We start from the raw sequence: 18,418 nt of genomic DNA, 5'->3' as shown, positions 1-18,418 counted from the left end.
TCATCCTTATTCTTAGAGAAGTAGGCAAAAGACATGCTTCTACAAAATGTAAGCATATGGTTTTGCTTTAGTACAATATTTAAGGAAATTAGGAAAGTCGCAAAAACATCCAGTTTCCCTGAAACGATCTGCAGGACGTGGGACAGTGAAACAAAGGCAGATATGCATTGTATTTAGCTAAATCTGTTTAATAAGGAATCATTCTTATTAGGATGCTCTCCCCAAATCCTTAATAAATATAAAGCTTTTAAATATTTGTCCCATTTTGTAATTAGTCTAGATTTAGCTGCGGCTCTTCCTGATTTGGGAGGAAGCATGCTTGACTGTTGCCAGGCAACAGCTAATCGCGGTATTAGCTGCCAGCAAGCTGTTGGCAGTAACAGTAAATTCTTTTGTCTTGTTAACAAAAAAAATGAGTGTTAAAGATACAGCAGTATATAAAGTCTGTTCTGTTGTTCAAATATATATAACTTAGGCGATAAATTCCTGAGCTAATGTAACCTCAGTGTGCTGCTAAAATTTATAGTGGATTGAGAGTACCCATTCATTCTTGTGCTTGAGTCAAGTGTATCCTCTCATCACTCTAAAACTCATAGAAGGGGGACAGGGGTGTGATAGAGGTATTGTTTTCTTAAGGTCTCCTAAAAAGAACCCGAGGTTTTTTGTTAAAATGTGGATTCAGAAGTACACACGAACTTCTAGCATCAACGTCCCAAGTGAGGACTCTGGTTCATGAGCAGGTATCTCCAGTTCTCTGTCACCGACTTCTGTATCCCTTCCCCCCGGTGAGCACCAAGCACATGTGGCAAATCTGGTGGCAGCCAGGGCCCTTGTCCCCCTGCAACTCAGTTCAGCCAGACCTGGGGCAAGTTTACTAGGACAAAACCTCATAAAAATAATTCTCACTTCATAAGCAAACATAGTGTGAATCATCCTTTGGACACACGGGATGAAGAAAGGAGAGAGAAAAAAAAAACCACTACTATTTCATTGGTGCTTCTGTGGAAAAAAAAAAAAAAAAGAAAGGAAAGGAAAGAGAAAATAAAAGAAAAAAGAAAAGAAAACTGCACTATACCCCCAGAAAAGACCCCAGACCATTGTTGGCACTCTCTCTTCTGCTTACAAGTTTCTAAAAGACATAGTTGATCGGGACATCTGGGTGGCTCAAGCAGTTGAGCATCTGCCTTTGGCTCAGGCATGGTCCTGGAGTTCTGGGATCGAGTCCCACATCGGGCTCCTGCATGGAGCCTGCCTATGTCTCTGCCTCTCTCTGTGTCTCTCATGAATAAATAAATAAAATCTTAAAAAAAAAAGACATAGTTGATCATCTCTCAGGGGTCACATGTTCCATCAGGTACATGTCTGCCTGTTCCACTCATACCCATGGTGGCAGGTGGGGGAGACACCGCAGGTCCTGATGGGCCACCAGGAGAGGAGCTGGAATGAAAGTTCATGTTTCCTCTGGTTTCCAAGCTAGCGCTCTGATGTCCCCTCACTTTGGGTCCCGTATCCAGAAAGATCCAGTTGCCCAGTAAACCAGAATAAGGCATCAAAGAAATGGCCAAGATGTTGAAAGTACTTCCTTCTTTATTTTCTCAATTTCTTAAAAACAAAAACAAAACCAAAAAAAACAGCTTAGGTGCTTGTAACAAGATTTTTAAAAGGACCCATGTTTACAAATCCTCTTCTCTATATGACCGTATTCTTTGCTACCTCCCCTGCCCCCCTACCCCAAGCAGAGGCAGAAAATATCCCTGCCCTGTGTTTTCACCCAAGTTGCCGCTTACAGCTTTTCCCTGAAACCTGGCCATTTTGGATTTTCCCTGCCAGCCTCACTGTTCCTCCCAGGCTAGAGCTCAGCGGAAAGAAGTGTCGTCACCAGAGCTGCAAACCCATTTCTGTCCCTTTTCAATGTGTGTGTGTGTTTTTTTTTTCTTTTTTTTACTATCAGCTGAACTACTTCGGCATCATGTAAACATGTTGGAGTCTGTTAACAGCTGCTTCTCTTTCAAAGTTGAACTGGCTCAGAACTAAAAGGGGAACTGCTTTCAGGTTCTGCTCAAGTTTGCATGTGACAGCATCAAAGCTATTTTTAGTGGAGTGATCACCGGGAAGAAGCTGAAAACGTCTGCTTTCAACTATAAACAGTGGAAAGGATCGCTTCTGCGCCGCTGCAGCTCTCAAGTCCATTTATATAGGAGACAAAGGGGTGTGTAAATCTCTTCTTCAAAGTTACGCTGGCATCCTGCGCCTGTTTAGAGCCCCGTCCCCTCTGCCCAGAAGAGTAATGTTAATTTAGCGCTCGGCTGCCCGGGCTCCCAAGTCCCAACTAGATGCACCAATGAATAGTGAATTACTGGAGTGTCATTCCTAGGTGTCCATTCGGAAAGGCAATGTATAGATGCTCTGAGACATCCAGGAAACTTTTATTTCCTGTAGATCACAAAACTCAAGAGACAACAGGAAATGCGAGGTGGGTTATATAAACATCCTACTCTAGTGGAAAGAGCATGAGTCACTGACTAGTGGCAGGACCCTTCTGACTGCACCTTTCAGCATGAAATTTTCTTAGCTGCAAGATGAGGATCATGATCCCAGCTCTGTATACTTTTTAAGGCTAGCCTTTGCAGCAGATGTTTATTGAATACCTACTCCACGCCGTCAGCCTCAGAGAACCTCAGACCAATAGAACAGTCGCTGTTCTCCAGAGACTTCATAGTCGAGCCGTATAAACAAATAGATGACAGTGTGATACACATAAAGGGAACAGCATGGGAGTGGCTGGTTTCTTATTGGGCAAAGGGAGAGGCGGAAATAAGACAAGGAGCAGAATTAAAAAAAAAAAAAAAAAAGAGCCAAAGAGTTTGCAGAGAGGATCACAGAGGGAGGGATATTTCAAGCAGGGGCAGCTGAGTGGAGCAGAGACAGAAGTGAGCTTTCTGGGGTGCCGGGGGTGCCCTTGCACAACTGGGTGTTGCCAGAGCAACAACAGACAGAAGAAAAAAAAAAAAGACAAAGGATGGCAGCAGATGAGCAAGTTGAGCCAGTCACATACAGCTAAGGTACTTGGAAGTGACACCAGGCTACAGGGAGCCTGGGAGGGTTTTGAAAACATGATGGGCTGGATTATACAAAAGTTAAATTGCCACCACTACCAGGGAAAGCTTGTGCACCTGCAGATACGAAGTGGTAGCAGTTCACGTCATAAGTGTGCCCTCAACAGAAATTGTCACCTGGGAGAGGCGAGGGTGGGGGCCGCAGTCCAAAACCAGATGCCAAGTAACTCTGTTGGGCGTTGCTTTTGAAGAGGAGGAGCAAGTAAAAGGCACAGAATAAGTGTGCTGGGAAGGCCTTTTAGGGCCTGATTGAGAGCTGGGCTCTCTACAGGGGAGTTGAGGGGAGAGGGTGTGCGCCCCGAGGCATGAAGTGTGTGCTTTGTGTGGTCAGTGGACACTCAAAGGTGACTGTAATGACCAAGCACCAGGCATCTGTATGTAGGAGTTGAGTTCCCCCAAAGGTTTCAGGAAGTTAAGGTTTTCCTGAATATGCTTAAGGCTTCAATTACGTGGTAACTTTTATATGCCATGGCAATTCAAAGAAGAGGGAAGTGCAGAACAAAACAAAGCAAAACAACAGCAAAAAAAACAAAAGAAAAAGAAAAAGAAAAAAAAAGAAAAACCTCACAGAAAGCTACACATAATGTTTGTGCGGGAAGGAATGTTCGGAAGTCACCACATACCACCAAGTTTTGTAAAGCACAGTCTCCCTTATCTGTAACCATGGCCAAGATGTACCATTATTTTTTTGAAACTGTCTTCTCTTTTTCTCTTTGAATTTAATATACGGTGAAGGAAGCTTAGCAACATTCTTTGCTTCATTTTCCTTTGAGGGAAAGAATGAGTGTTTCTGTAAGTCTTCTAGAAGAATCAAATGGGCATTCCATTTTCCAGGAGTTATACGAGTCCATCGCGTAGGCCCTCGCCCCATGATGTGGAAAGAGCACTGGTGCAGTTGGGTTTCCAACCATGTAGTTGGCTTCCCTGAGCAAGGCTTGGGGCACACGTGAGAACTCCATGTTTGAGAATAGGAGAAAGTTACAAGTAAGCAGTGACTTGGTACAGGTGGGTGGGGAGGTGGCCTCGGAGCCCATGTGAGGAAGGAATGGAGGGAACATCTTTGATGAGGCAGCCAGCTCTCTATGCTCAGTTGGAAGTATCGGGACAAAGGCACAGTTCAGGTACTAATGCCCATCATAATATTGCTGCCTTGGCAGACAGAAGAGATGACTTTTTTGGGAATGGAGATTTGCTTTTTTTTGTTGCTTCAAAGTCCACCGCAAATAGATCCAATGGACTGTACGGAAAATGTTTCATAAACTTCTGCGCTGTTGCATGCAACTTCAGTGTTTAATTGGGTGCCTGGATGTGGGACCCTTGCTGTAACATTCAGGCAGAGGTGCCCAGCCCTTGGCCTTCCGCAATCAGCATTCGTATCTCTCATCTTTGTGGTGGGGCGTGGGATGGGACTGGCTCTCATGGGGAGGAAATGAGTAATCAAGGTAAATCACAATTTTCCCAAAAATAGGTCATTTTCCTGTCTGTGACTGGTGTTCAGCATTGTAGGAAGGAGCGGGAATCAGACTGCATCAAAAATTTGGGCGCAGCCTTGGGCCTACATCTCTTGATCTCCACAGGCCTAAAGGATGAAGAGATCATAGTGACTTTAATATTTATTCGTGAGGTTTTTCTCTGAAGGTTGTAATAGTTCAGTGGAATAATGAGAGGTAAGGTTGTTCTTCACATTACCTGTGTTGGGCAGCGTGTGGTTGTGTGTCATGGCCTCAGAATGAGCCTGCCATCCTGGGACAGAAGGTACCCATGTGCCGCCCTTCCTGCTTCTGGGTTAGGGGACAGGACCCAAGGATGTAAGTGATGCTTGTCATTGAGTTCACGACAAAATAATATTTTCACTTAAGAGGCATTTCTTCTGAAGGGAGTCCATTCTTAGATTTTTAGATAAAGGTTTCCCTACTGTCACCTGTCTCCAGCTATACCAGTTCTGTCTACAGTCCCCAACTGGTTCCACATATTCAGCGGAGTTCCTGGTACTCTGTCAAGGTGTCCGCAGAACTGCTGCCCAGGGAGGAAAGATCTGGATGTGGTCAGTCAGTTGCGGAGCCTGCACAGCCAGAGAGGAAAGCCAGGAGCTGTCCCTGTGCCATCAGCAGCTGCTCCATCGCAGAGAACTGCCATCAGCAGACAAACTATTCCCTGAGGGGGCTTCATGTCCCTATTCCTGGGGCAGCGATGCTGAGACAGGGAAATTCCATGGGAACTCCTCCAGGTTTCAACTCTCCAGGAATGCACCCAAGAGTCTCTGAAGCGACTGCTCCTAGGGCTCTGATGGTGGTCAGTGTTTAGGGAGCACTTAGTACAGGCCACATGCTGAGCATCCAGCTCAGTGGATGACACCTTTGGGGGAATCTGCAGTGTCCCAGGGAAGGCAGCTAGGGAACTAGCAAGACAGTTGGTGCTGAAGTCCATGTGTCGAGGCCAATGCTAATCAGATTGCAAAGAAGCAAGTAAAACTCATGTCAGATTGGTCTTCATGGAAGAGAGAAGATCGTTGGTGGTTTCTGTCCAACAAGAAGGGGTTGTGTCTAGTTTTATTCATGGATTCCTGGCATAATAGTGAAGGGACCCAAGGGCAGTGGTCTCACTGCTATGTGTCCAGACCTGTGTGTCATTCTCTGTGCCACCCCAAATCCTTTGTCTGTTTACCCATTCATGTCCCTGCCTCTCAGAGAGCAGTATGGTTTCTTTACTGCCATGTCCCCATAGCACATGTAAAAGTGTGTTTAAAGATTTTTTTAAAAAAATATTTTTATTTATTTATTCATGAGAGACACAGAAAGAGAGAGAGGCAGAGACACAGGCAGAAGGAGAAGCAGGCTCCATGCAGAGAGCCCGACGTGGGACTCGATCCCGGGTCTCCAGGATCACACCCTGGGCTGAAGGCGGCGCTAAACCGCTGAGCCACCCGGGCTGCCCAAGCGCGTTTATTCAATGAGCAGATAAGCAAGAAAAGATGGGCATACCTGCTCCCCTTTCCAGACCCTCAGGACAGAGGAAACAGAGCAGCACCACCTGCCCCACCGGTGTCTGGCCAGTCACTAGGGAATGTCTGCCTATTTGATTATCTAATCTATTATTTATTTTGAAGTTGTAGTAAAATACATGTAATAGAAACTCATTATCTTAATCATTTTTAAGTGTACAGTTTGATACCATTAAGTACATTCACTTGTTGTGCTGCAGCCATTGGCATCATCCATCTCCAGAACTTTTTCATCTTCTCCGAAACTGGAACTCTGTACCTATGAAGCAGCACTCGCGCGATCCTCTCCACAACCCCTGGCAACCACCATTCTGCTTCCTGTCTCATGATTTTGACTGCCCTGGGCACCTCACGTAAGCGGCAGCAGACTCTGTTGGTCTTTTTGTGATTGGTGTATCTCACAGGTTAAGGCCTCACGGCTCGGCCATGTGATAGCCTGTGCCAGAATTTCCTTCTTCTGAGGCTCAGGACCATTGCGTGTGTATACCGTAGTCTTTGTCTATTCATCCATTGATGGACACTTGGGTTGCTTCCACTTTTTGCCTGTTGTGAATAGTGCCACTATAAACAAGGGTGTACAAGTATGTCTTTGAGTTCTTTCGGTTCTTTTTGTGTGTATCGAGAAGAGGAACTACTGGATCATATGGTTAATTCTATGTGTAATTTTTTTTGAGGAACCACCCTACTGTTTTCCATAGTGACTGCACCATTTTAAGGGCATGTTTCCAGTTATTTGACTCTTCCTGGATGTGGCTTGCTTTTCCTCTGTGAGTTTTACAAATGCTGGCCTCCTCCTTTCTGCTCAGCTTTGTCCTTTGAACCGAACTGAGTGAAATCTGGCCCTACAGATAGGTTTGGGTTAACCTGGCTGGATGGGCCACACCTGCAGTCAGGCTGTGGCTCTCTCCCATCCACCTTTAGAAAGTTTATCCCATTGGTGAATCCCTCCCCCTACCCCATTCCAGGCAGATGTCCTCTGGGGAGTCCCAGGCAGCTCTGAAGATTAAGCTAGAACCAAACTGGCCCTAGACTTGTAGCTCTTAGAACAGCTGCTCAGCTTCCCTCAACTCCACCATTTTAATTGTGATTAGTAAGTTCATTTGCATCTAAAAGGAGTCGTTTTCTTATCAGCACCATTGAGTTGGGAACCAGTGTGCTCCATTTATATAGAGTGGCCCATTTTAACCAGGCCCATTAAGCAGTAAAAGTAAATGTGGGTGTTTTACAAATGCAAATATATCATGCAAATAATGTACTTTATGCTGAATGATGCCTTGGTTTTCATATGTAAAATTAGAAACTGTGTGGCACGGAGATAATGATAAACACCTTTGCATCTGTTCATAAAATGTATCATGAGCTGGATGCATCTAAAATCATAGCTGGGGTTTCAAGCAGCATTTCTTCAGTGGACCCAAACGTGCATTCCATATTATCAGAAATATACATGTACTTATCTAGTTATTTATATATTCCTAAGTAATCAAGAAATCACAGAAAAGAGTAATCTAAATTGCCTAACCTATTACTTAACCATCAGTGATGAGATTTATCATTTCGTTTCCATTTTTAAAGATTTTTAAGTTTTTTATCTGAAATGATGACAGAGAAGGAATGTTACTATACAGGCTAGTTCCTTGCTAAGAGACTTAATTCTGTTTCAGAGATTTTTTTTTTTTAATCCTTAGTGTTTGAAGTAATTCTGAGGTAGCGTTTCTGCTGTTTTATAAAATCACTTAGTAGAGTAAGGACGCCCATCTTGTGTGTGCAGCAACCTTGGCCACGTTCTAGGAGGGAAGTCACCTTTGGTCTCTGCCCACATGGCATTTCTGCTCTTTGGAAGTCAAGACACAGACCTATGGAAAGTGAATTAAAGGTGTAAGAAGTCATCAGATCAGACAACATTGCAGAGTAGGATCAGTTCCCAAGGTCGTAATTACTAAACCAGTTCAGCGGAGGGGAGAGGTCCCAGGGTTAGGAGTGGCCGGGAGCATCCGTTCTCCTTGGGACCTGGGATTTGAGTTGTGAAATGCTGGACAGATGGCACCTCAACAGGCAGAGAGAACACAGGAACCGGGGCATTTCAGGCAGAGGGGAACAGCACTATGGGGTCCACATGTGCTCCAGAGACCCTGTCAGGGTTGCATCCTGGGTAACAAGGAGAACACTCTGGGGAAGACTATCAAGACTTCCGAGGGCAGGGAACCTGTTGGCTTTGACTCTGCCCTACAAACTATTGGTTTTCCCCACATTTTTGTAATCACCAAACTCTTCAAATGAGAAATTATGTAGGAACTCAATACATAAGGCACAAGAAAGAATCACTGCTTTGTTGACACTGGCTCAGGACCACACCAAGACACCCACCCCCAGCCCCACCAGAGGCAGCACCAGGGGCAGCTCCTGGGGGTTTCCTGAGGAGCAGTTTGCAAAGCAAGGGCACAGCAAATGGAGATGCCCATGCTGGGCTGTGCTTGAAGAAGGCTACTAAGGGTCTTAGGCAGGGAGCCCTGAGGTCAGGGGAGATTTGTTAAGGCACCGGTAAGAATACCCGCATATAGGTTGACGCTGTTGATCCTTAGAAAGAAAGTCTGGGCAGCACTGGGTGACCGCAGACAGGAGTGTGGGAGAGGCAGGTGTTGGACACTCCCAAATTTTGAACTTGAGAATTTTATAGGTGATCACTGAAGGATGAGTGATTTTTTTTCCCCTGCTTTGTTTTTGTGAGGAATGCTGAGTTACATTGTAAACTTCTATTCCCTCAACAAATACTTGATAGGTGGTAGCCAAGTTCCAAGCACTGCAGTAGGTGGCAGAGATTTAAGGAAGGAAAAGACAAAGGTGTCTAGGTGTTGTGGAGAGTGAGTGCACCATGTGAGAAGAGAGACCGCCGTGGACACTGTTAGGGTTTGAGTGTCCCCTACCCCCCCTCAGATACCTATGTCGATGTCCTAACACCTAGTACCTTAGACTATGACCTGATGTGGAAATAAGGTCATTGTAGGTGTAACTAGTTACAGTTAGATCACACTGCCCTAGGGTGGGCTCCTAAGCCAGTATAAAAGGGGAGATTTGGACACAGACAAGTACACACCAGGCCGTGTAAACATGAAGGTAGAGACAGGGTGTTGCATGCAAACGCCAAGGAAAACCAAAGATTGCCATCAAATCCAGAAACTCCGGAAGAGCCATGGAACTGATTCTCACGTATAGCCCTTAGATGGATCCAACGTTGACCTTGGACTTACAGCCTCCAGGACTGTGAGACAAGAAATTTCTCAACTCAACTGCCACTCAACTATGGTAGTTTGTTGTGGCAGCCCTAGGGGACTCAGAGACCATGAGAGACCCGGGGCAGTGAGGAAATGCCCGTGGGGACCATCGCCAGGGGAGGCAGAGGCGGGAAGCCTGACCCTTCGTTGACAGGATCGGTGGGGCGGGAGCTGAGGATCATATCAGGACGCAGCCAGAGGTACATTCCAGAGGCGACCGCCAAGGTCAGCTGGAGATACAGAATTGGAAAAGCCGGGTTTCCCGTGGTTCCATAAACTCTTCCAGGAAAGGAGTAGGAGGTGGGAAGAGCGAGGGCTGACATTCTCGGAACGCGCATCGTTGCGGGGCCGAGGCTGGGCGGAGAGCTGGCAGGGTGCGTGGAAAGGAGGGGAGGACGACGAGAACCGGGCTAGGAGGGTGGGTGTTCTGAGATTAAAATTGGAAAGGATTCTAAGGGGTCACGTCGGAAGTCAGGGAATTTATGTCAGCCGGAGCGTAAAGGCAAGCCTCTGGCGAGTTCCTGGAGGAGGGCAGGAGGCCGCAGGCGCAAGGGCCCTCTGCCCTGAACGGCCGGGGGACCGGGAGGCCCCTGCTGACGTCCACGCGAGGGGCCTGCGGCCAGTCCCCGGAGGCAGCCAGGCGACGGGGTGGAGGCCAGGCCGGCTCGGGGGCCCTGCTCGTGCGTGGTGGGGCTCTGGGAGCTGCTCGTCGGGGTTTGGAAATGGACGAGATGAGAGAAGTGCTGAGCCCTCTGGAGGGAGGGGCCGGGGGAGACTCGGAGGAGTGCGGGGGGCAGTGGAGGGAGCATAGGCCCCAGAGGCCACTCTGAGAGGAAGCAGGTACAGGCGCAGGTGGAGGTAACGGAGGGCGAACGGCCTTGGTTTGGGAAAAGAGGAGGTGATGTTGCCGGATGGAGATGTGGAGGGAAAGGTTTGGGATTTGGCAAGTGGTTGATGGTTGGGGCCGGCCTAGTCGGGCAGCCGGGCCAGTGGGTGCGGGCGGTGTCTGGAGACATCTGTAGTTGTGACGCAGGGGAGGGGTTGCTGCGGGACCCCGCGGGTAGAGGCTGGGGAGGCTGCCGGACACCCTCCGAGGCCCAGGGCAAGCCCCCGTGACAAAGAATTCTCTGGCCCCAACGGTCAGTAGTGCCGAGGTTATTAAGAAACCCTGCCACACGGGTCAACAGAAGTTCACGGACATGCCCAAGGAGGGAAGCCTAAACTCCAGGCTGTGCTTGGGGGACCGTTTTTGAAACACTGATTCATTTAAAATAACACAGGAGCTCGTGCCCCACAACAGCCACCCGCCTCTGTCTGGTTCTCACAGGCCTTTCAGCCCCCAACACATCCGGGGTCTTGGCCGTGATGGGCCCCCAAGAGCTCTTTATAGGGCGATCCATTTGCAGTCTCTATAGTTTTTCTTACTTGGCTGAGGTAACAAAGTAACTGCATTTCTTACCACGGTCTGTGTTTTGCCCTCAGGGTGATCTTGCCAGGCTCTCAGTTCTGGCTCTTGTGGTCCCGGATCATTTTCGTCTATACGTTTTAGTAATGCCTTCTCGAGAATCCACCTGTCCTGGTCTGTTTCCACCAGACCTTGGAAGGTCACTATGGGCAGCTGTGCTCGCCAGTTTGGATCTCTGCAGGATTCTAGTCAGAGTTATCTCTTTATTTTATTTTATTATTTTTTAAAGATTTTATTTATTTGAGAAAGAGAGAGCATGCACACAGGCCTATGAGCAAGGGGAGGGGCAGAGGGAGAGGGAGAAGAAACGAATCCCAGGCAGGCTCCTTGCTGAGCGGGGAGCCCAACTCGGGGCTCGATCTCATGACCCTGAGATCATGACTGAGCCGAAACTGAGAGTCAGACACTTAACTGACAGCCACCCAGGCGCCCAGGGTTCTCTCTTTTTTGTTCTTAGCTTTCTTTAAAGGAGGTGGCCTCTGTGAAGCTGCTTCTTGCAGCCTGTTGATTTTTATAAACTGTTCGTGGCTGCCCGGGACTGGAACATTCACAATGAGATGACTTCCAAGCATCTGGGAAGAAAAGAGGAAGATGAAGGCGGGGCTGCCGTGCCCATCACAGGAATAGAGAGCCAAACTGGGGGATGGCACAGGGTGTAGAGGAAGTGCTGGCACCAGGCACAGGGTCCTAGTCATCAGGATCACCAGGGGGTTCTCACAGTTTGCCCGTGTCCCTTTGATGTGCGTTTTCATGTCTCATCCCCCGAGCTCCGGCTGCTGTCATTGTCCCCACTTAGTGGGCATGCCGTTGACACGTGGCCAAGTGAAAAGCCACTCAGGCGGTGTTTTGCACAAACTCCAGTGTCCACATCTTGTGCTGTCCCCGCCACATCTCAGTTGGGACCAGGGGGCCACTGGAGATGCCCTTGAAATGTCGTCATGCCCTGTTTTATTTGGAAGGTCATAAAAGTATCAAGAATGGCCCCAACCAAGGATGCTGAACTTTGAGCTCTTTCAGGGTGCTTCTCAAATTAGGAGTGATATTTTGCAAAACTTTATACCTTCTTACTTGCCTCTCTCAGTCCAGCCTGCTCTGATGCCTTCATGCCAAACCTCAGTGACTGGCCTCCTTCCCCCAGGGGGGTTGTGTCAGTGTGTGGTGTCGGTCACATTTGTTTTTCTGTTATTTCCTGGTGATGAATACACAGACTTAAAACAATAGAATTTCAGATATTTGGGGGGAGGGATTCCCCTGCTATCACAAGTGCTTTGAGTGTTTTATTTTGGGGTGAACACAGTCTGGTGGTAGATGTCCAAGCATTGCCTTCACCCTCTGTTTCCGGGGCTAAGACTATGACAGGAGGCTGTTCAGTTGCCTACAAAGTATCCGTCAAGCCCTGGCCTCTGTAAATACTAGATTTGGATAGACTGGTTCTCACTATATCCTTTTTCTTTTCCTTTTCCTTGTTCAGGCTTTCTGCTTTCTTAAGTGTGTTGTGGACCATTCTAGAAGAGATGCTAATTGTCCCTTCAGAGACACAGCACATAGGTTGGTCCTTCACTGACCAAAACTCTTTAGACTTTGATTTATTTCTTAGAGTCTTTCTTGCACATGTTCCTTCACTCATGCACTCTCTTCCCCTCTGTCTCTCGTTTTACATTTTAAAAAATGTAATTGTGGTAAAAATATATTTAGCATTAAATATTAACCATCTTAAGTATTTTTTTGGGGGGGTGTATGTACACTTGCATTGATGTGTAACCAGTCTCTGGAACTCTATCTTAGAAAACCTGAGTACCCATTAAACAACTCTTACCCCTCCCCTCCGCCCCTGGCAACCTCCATTCTCCTTTCTGTTTTTGTGAATTTTGACCACTAGAGTCTAGCACAGTATTTGTCCCTTTGTCTCCGGCTTATTTCACTTAGTATAATGTCCTCAAGGTGCACTCATGTTGTAGCATCCTGTACTCTCTTTTAGATACCCCGGTTCACATTCCAGACCTGAGTTCTTAGAGAAAAGTACCTTTTTTTTTTTTTTTAAGTACTTAGAAAAAAAAGTACATTTCTTATTCTGCTTTTCATTAGACTCACAGAAGGTCCAGGCCTGTGTATGGATCTTGGCAGAAGCTCCCAGGGTCTTGGTCACAGTCTGTCTGGTTCTCACAATGATGAAAGCTCATGAGTGAAGGGGAAAAACCATGACAGGATGCATCTTTATGCCAAGAGCCACCTTCGGGCTGTATGACCTGTTGGCTCAATGGGTGTCCCCTTGGGAGTTCCAAGTAATGCAGCTTCGAGGGTCCAGCCCAGGAAGCGACTGGGGGCTGAGATCTGCAAACGCTGGGTATGCTGTTCGAGATGGTATCATTCCTCCCTTGAGATTTTTGCTGGCTTAGCTCTAGTTCCAATGATCAGCCCAGAGCTGTGGGCTCAAATGCCAGTTTGCAAACTGGTTTTCTGGCAGACAGAGCCCTCTTACCCTGTTGGTCAGCTTCCTTTGTCCTGAGTGGGTCTGCCATCTAGTGCTGAAGGTCACGGAATTTTGTTAAAGCGTTGAGATGAAACATTTGTGACGCCTGAATTGTGCTGTTTCTGCTAATTATGAGCCCATGTGTCTGTCTTTCACATGTGATAAGCCTGATTGCTTTTTCTAGCCTGGGATTTTTGCCTTGAGATTCTTCTTGTTTGCTTGCTTCACATTTTTATTTAAATTCTAGTTGTTATGGAGTATAATATTAATTTCAGGTGTAGAATTTAGTGATTCATCAGTTGCATTGAACACCCAGTGCTTATCCCAGGTGCCCTACTTGATGCCTGTCACCCATTGACCCCATCCCCCCACCCATCTCTCCTCCAGTGACCCTCAGTATGTTCTCTCTAGTTAAGAGTCTGTTTTACAGTTTGCCCCCCCTCTTCCCACCCATACTCATCTGTTTTATTTCTTAAATTCCACATATGAATGAACTCCTATGATCCTTATCTTTTTCTGACTGATTTATTTCTCTTAGCATAATACACTCTAGCCCCGTCTGCATCATTGCAAATGGCAAGATTTCATTCTTTTTTATAGCTGAGATATATTCCGGTGTGTGTGTGTGTGTGTGTGTGTGTGTGTGTGTGTGTATACACCCCACATCTTCTTTATCCATTCATCAGTTGATGGACATTTGAGCTCTTTCCATAACTGGGCTATTGTTGATGATGCTGCTATAAACATCAGGGTGCATGTATCCCTTCTAATCCATATTTTTGTATCCTTTGGATAAATACCTAGTAGTGCAATTGCTGGATCATAGTTTTATTTTTAACTTTTTGAGGAACCTCTATGCTGTTCTCCAGAATGGCTGTACCAGTTTGCATTCACACCAACAGTGTAAGAGGGTTGCCCTTTTCCTGCATCCTTGCCAACACCTGTTGTTTCCTGTGTTGATGATTTTAGCCATTTACCTTGAGATTCTTTGTGAAATACCATCCGCAGCTTCCTTCCATGGAGAAGGATAGACAAGAGTTCAGTGCCAACAGACTGGAAGATGAGATGCGGTTGGGCCCACTGATGTGTACATTTTGGCACAGTGGGCTGGCGCTGGAAGCCCCTGCCTGGTCTTGGACTGATCATTTACCAGGCTTGTGATGCTTGGACAAGTCCCTTCACCTCTTGGGGCCTCCATCTCTTCAGATCCTCCTTCTGCCCTGCCCACTCACTGCATGGAGGATCCCATTGGAAAAATGTTGATTGTTGTACTTTGTAAATGGTAATTTGCTATCTCGGCATCCTACCCTGTGTGTGAGCACATGGGTGAGGTGATTAAAACCCACTCTGCTGGGTTTAAGGGGGCCCTGTTGGCCAGTTCTCATGGCGGTGACCACCTACAAGTCAACCAACACTTAAGTGATGGAGTGTAGAGAGCCGCCTACACCCACACTGCCCTCTTCATTTGCCACATGAACGAATGGTTTCCAAGGTGGCTCCAGCAACTCCTATGAAGACTTCAATTAGCTTCTTCTCTAAATTCCTATGGTTTATAAACACTATTTTGGTAATTTCATATAGTTTTTAAAAACCCAACTTTGAGCCTTAAAGGCCAACAAGCTGGGAATATGACCAGATGGAGGGCAGGGAAATCATGTTGCTGCCTCCCCAACTTGCAACCACTTGAGCTGTATCCACTGGCCTTTCTGTATTCATTTATGTCTCTTTAAACACAGTCACAGGAGGTTGGTGCTAGGTGAATTCCTAGAGGCCATAAAATATGGCTTTTAGTATTTCCCCTGTGTCCCTCTCAACCCCAGGGATGGTTCTCAATAGGTACTTAATGAATCCTTGAGTCCCCTAACAATTAGAAATAGCCATTTCGAGGGACCATCCAAGAGAAGCCTGCAGACTATCTGGCCAATGACCTCCAAAGCTTTGCAATTAGCCTGATAGGGAACAGCTTAACTTGAGCTCATAAGAGACCGTAGGTGAATTCATCACTGACAGTGGGCCCGGGTAAGAGCAAGTGGGTGGGCCAGCCCAAACCTCTCTCCACGACTGGAAGTATCCATTATGTGGGCACTGCGACAGAAGGACCAGAATAGTGATCAGTGACTTAGGTACATTAAAAGGATGTTGTAGAAATTGCCGAGTAGATTTCTATCATGCAGAGAATTTTCCTTATCTTAAACCACTGGATTTACCTGACCTCAGTTCCCTACATTTACTCCATGCCTGGCGTCTGCTCAGCGTTCAGCCAAATCAAGGTCGGGATAAAGAGGAGATTTGGATGGAAGTAAGCTGGATATTCAGGCTCCTGCAGTAAGACTCAATTATTGAATTCTCTCAAAGCACCAACTCCTCTATAATGAAGTCCTCAGTTTTTAAATATCTTTAGAAATCAGGTGATGCAGGATTGGCAACAGCCAGCTTGCTGTTTCCTGCTTTCTATAAAAATAAGATGGTAAAATCCCAGGGAGTTGGCAGGAAGTTGTTAAAAGATCATCTGGAGCATTTTAATGCACATTATTTTTCATGCATCTTTGAGCCTTAAAAGCCTCCATGGAATAGGACAGGAATCAGATGGAAGAGAAAATCCGCTTGCCGACATCCCGTGGCCCTGAAACCCCAGCCAGATCTGGTGCCCTGTGCAACCTGGCCACTTGGAGGCCACAACTACAGAGCTGAGAGGACTGCAGGAAAAGCTATAGCCTTGATGCGTTCTTCTTGCTTACTTTGAGTATAGGCAATCCCAAGCAAAATAAAACAAAAAGGTTCACTTATGTCAGGGCTCATAGTGTGTTTTCTAGCACATTTGGCATTATTTTGACATTTAACAGTATTTTTACATGCGATCACTCTTTTCTCTCTCCCCGTCTGCACCTCACCAATCATGTACCACGTCCCCATACCTGTTGTGCCATCTGTACCTGTCTAGTAATGGAACTTTGGTCAGCAGAACCTGTCACTGGCGTGTCTCCTTGTTAACACTATCAATTGCTGTCCTGTCCTAGCAGAGGCCCTGGTTGACTGGCAAAGGGTTCAGATAGCCTGTTCTGTGTGCGCCTGCCCACCAAATTTACAACTCTGTTATCAGACCAACTTTAAATTTTTCTATTGTGATTGACAGCACCTTAGCCAGTATCACTTGCCATGGGCTGTCTTCGTAAAGGTAATCTATACTGCCTCTTGGGTTGGATATAGTAACATTTTTGACTAAGTGCTTTCTAACATTAACCTAAACCAATCCTTGATTTACTAGAACCCACTTCCCACTCCAAGGACATTTTTCTGAGACTGGCTTGGTTATGAAGTTTCTCACCTGGCATCTTGAAACAGTGAAAATGCTCCTCTCTATGTGTAGTAAAGTGTCTTTGTGTGTACTGATCGTACTTTCATGCCTCTCCTACTACCAGACAATGGGCAGTAGCACATCTACTAAATGTTTTTTATAGAATATGGAGTGCAACGTTTTAAGCAAAAACCTTAAAAACAGGATACAAAACAAGAGGATGGGGGAGGGAAGGAGTCAATCAAAGCCTTTTCTGCATATGCTGAGGGAAAAAGGCCCAGAAAAGGCAAGTTTGTGTTTATCACAGGCAGGTGTGCCACGTAGTAAATTCATAAAACTGGGAATAAGTTAGCAGCCACTCGTGAGTTCTAGGTTGTGATGGTGAACTATGTGACTTGGCCATTTCGTTTACCTGCAAATGACTTCAGTGCCCAAGAAGGTAAAGGGTCAGGACAGGAAGCAGGATACCCACACAGGTAGGGTCTGTGCTGTAAAACACGAAGCCCATTCCCCTTAAAACGAGCCTTGTGGTTTTTAAAGACGTGTTTTCGGAGGGCATAGATAATGTGTGATTGGGAAGGCGTGTGGAGGCCTTCTGAGTGGCATGTTTGGAGAGCTGGCTGTGCTAAGTGCAGGGAGTGAGCGTAGACGAGCTGTGCTGACACTGATGTCTCTTCTGTTTCAGCACATCAGGTCCACCCATCTGGCCGGGCAGTACCTTCTTCAAGAGAAATGGAGCCCTTCTGCAAGGTAGGTCTCTAGGAGCCCCCCACCCCCACCCCACCCCCTGGCCCTGTGCCCTTGTGCTGGATAGCACGCAGGACAGCTCTGTCCTCTTTAGCAGTGGGCACTGTCTGGAGAAGTGTGGCTGTTGTGGGTTGGGGCCGTTTGTCCAGTTCTCTTTATTTCTTCCTACTCACGCCTCCTGGTTGCCATGAACCGTGAATCTGAAACTGGGACTGGTTCTTCGATTTGCCACCACTGATCGTATCTCAGACGTGTTAGGCTGGCTTTGGTGGAACTAGAATGATGTAGCAGTTAGGATATGACAGTAGCATCAGCCGAGCTGGAAAGCTGGTGAAAACAAACACCGTGATCTGTTTGGGGTGCTCTGGCACTTTGGTTATTGTGGTGGTCCACTTATTCCTTGCTGTCCCCTAGCTGTCTGCATGTGCCTGGAGGATTGGCTGTGGTTTGTTCCCCAGACTGGGACTTCAGTCACCCCTCTACTGTTCCCCATGAGTGGCCTTTGCAAGGGGGACAGCCTTCCTATTGTCCAGCCCACCCTTTGCTGCTTTGCTGTCCTATCCAACATGCTCAAGGATTTCCAACAGCCTTTCATCTCTATTTTAGCTATTAAGTTTCTTTTGAAATGACTGAATAATGTGAAAGAGGAGTAAATGGTTAAAAGTAGTCATGAGGTGCCTTCTAGATAACTTCTGGATTAGAAGATCTGCTATGCAGATAAGCTGGAATTGGTGGGCTTCAGCTCCCTGTCCCCATCCATCTGTCGGCTAGGTGTCAGAGTGGCACAACTGGCCTGCAGCAGGTGGGTCTGGGTGCACCAAGAGCTTTAGAACTGGACTGGGCGTATAGTGTGGAGTGGTCCGTGCATTTAGGTTGGCTTAGAGCTGGTAAGCCTCTTTTCCTGAGAAGCACATGCCGAGGGCCGGCCAGGTATGTGAAAGAATGAATATAAATGTGGCTGAGCAAAGGGATATTTATCTTCAGGTTTCCTGAGCGGCTCAAAGAGGTGGCATCACATTTTTGTTGTTTTATAGGCCATGCGATTACATACT

General features: G+C 46.7%; 1 protein-coding gene across 8 annotated transcripts in view; it reads left to right on the top strand.

Annotated features, from left to right (window-relative positions):
- The window catches only part of FOXN3 (forkhead box N3), a 393,402-nt gene that overhangs the window by 259,986 nt on the left and 114,998 nt on the right, over positions 1–18,418 (top strand). For all 8 annotated transcript variants that reach the window (XM_038545525.1, XM_038545526.1, XM_038545519.1 and 5 more), the window contains one exon: positions 17,305–17,369. In XM_038545525.1, coding sequence (XP_038401453.1) covers positions 17,305–17,369 — 65 coding nt within the window. The remainder of the gene's footprint in view (positions 1–17,304; positions 17,370–18,418) is intronic.

Source organism: Canis lupus, chromosome 8 (genome assembly GCF_011100685.1).
Source record: "Canis lupus familiaris isolate Mischka breed German Shepherd chromosome 8, alternate assembly UU_Cfam_GSD_1.0, whole genome shotgun sequence".
NCBI lineage: Eukaryota > Metazoa > Chordata > Mammalia > Carnivora > Canidae > Canis > Canis lupus.
This window is presented reverse-complemented; position numbering and strand designations above follow the sequence as displayed.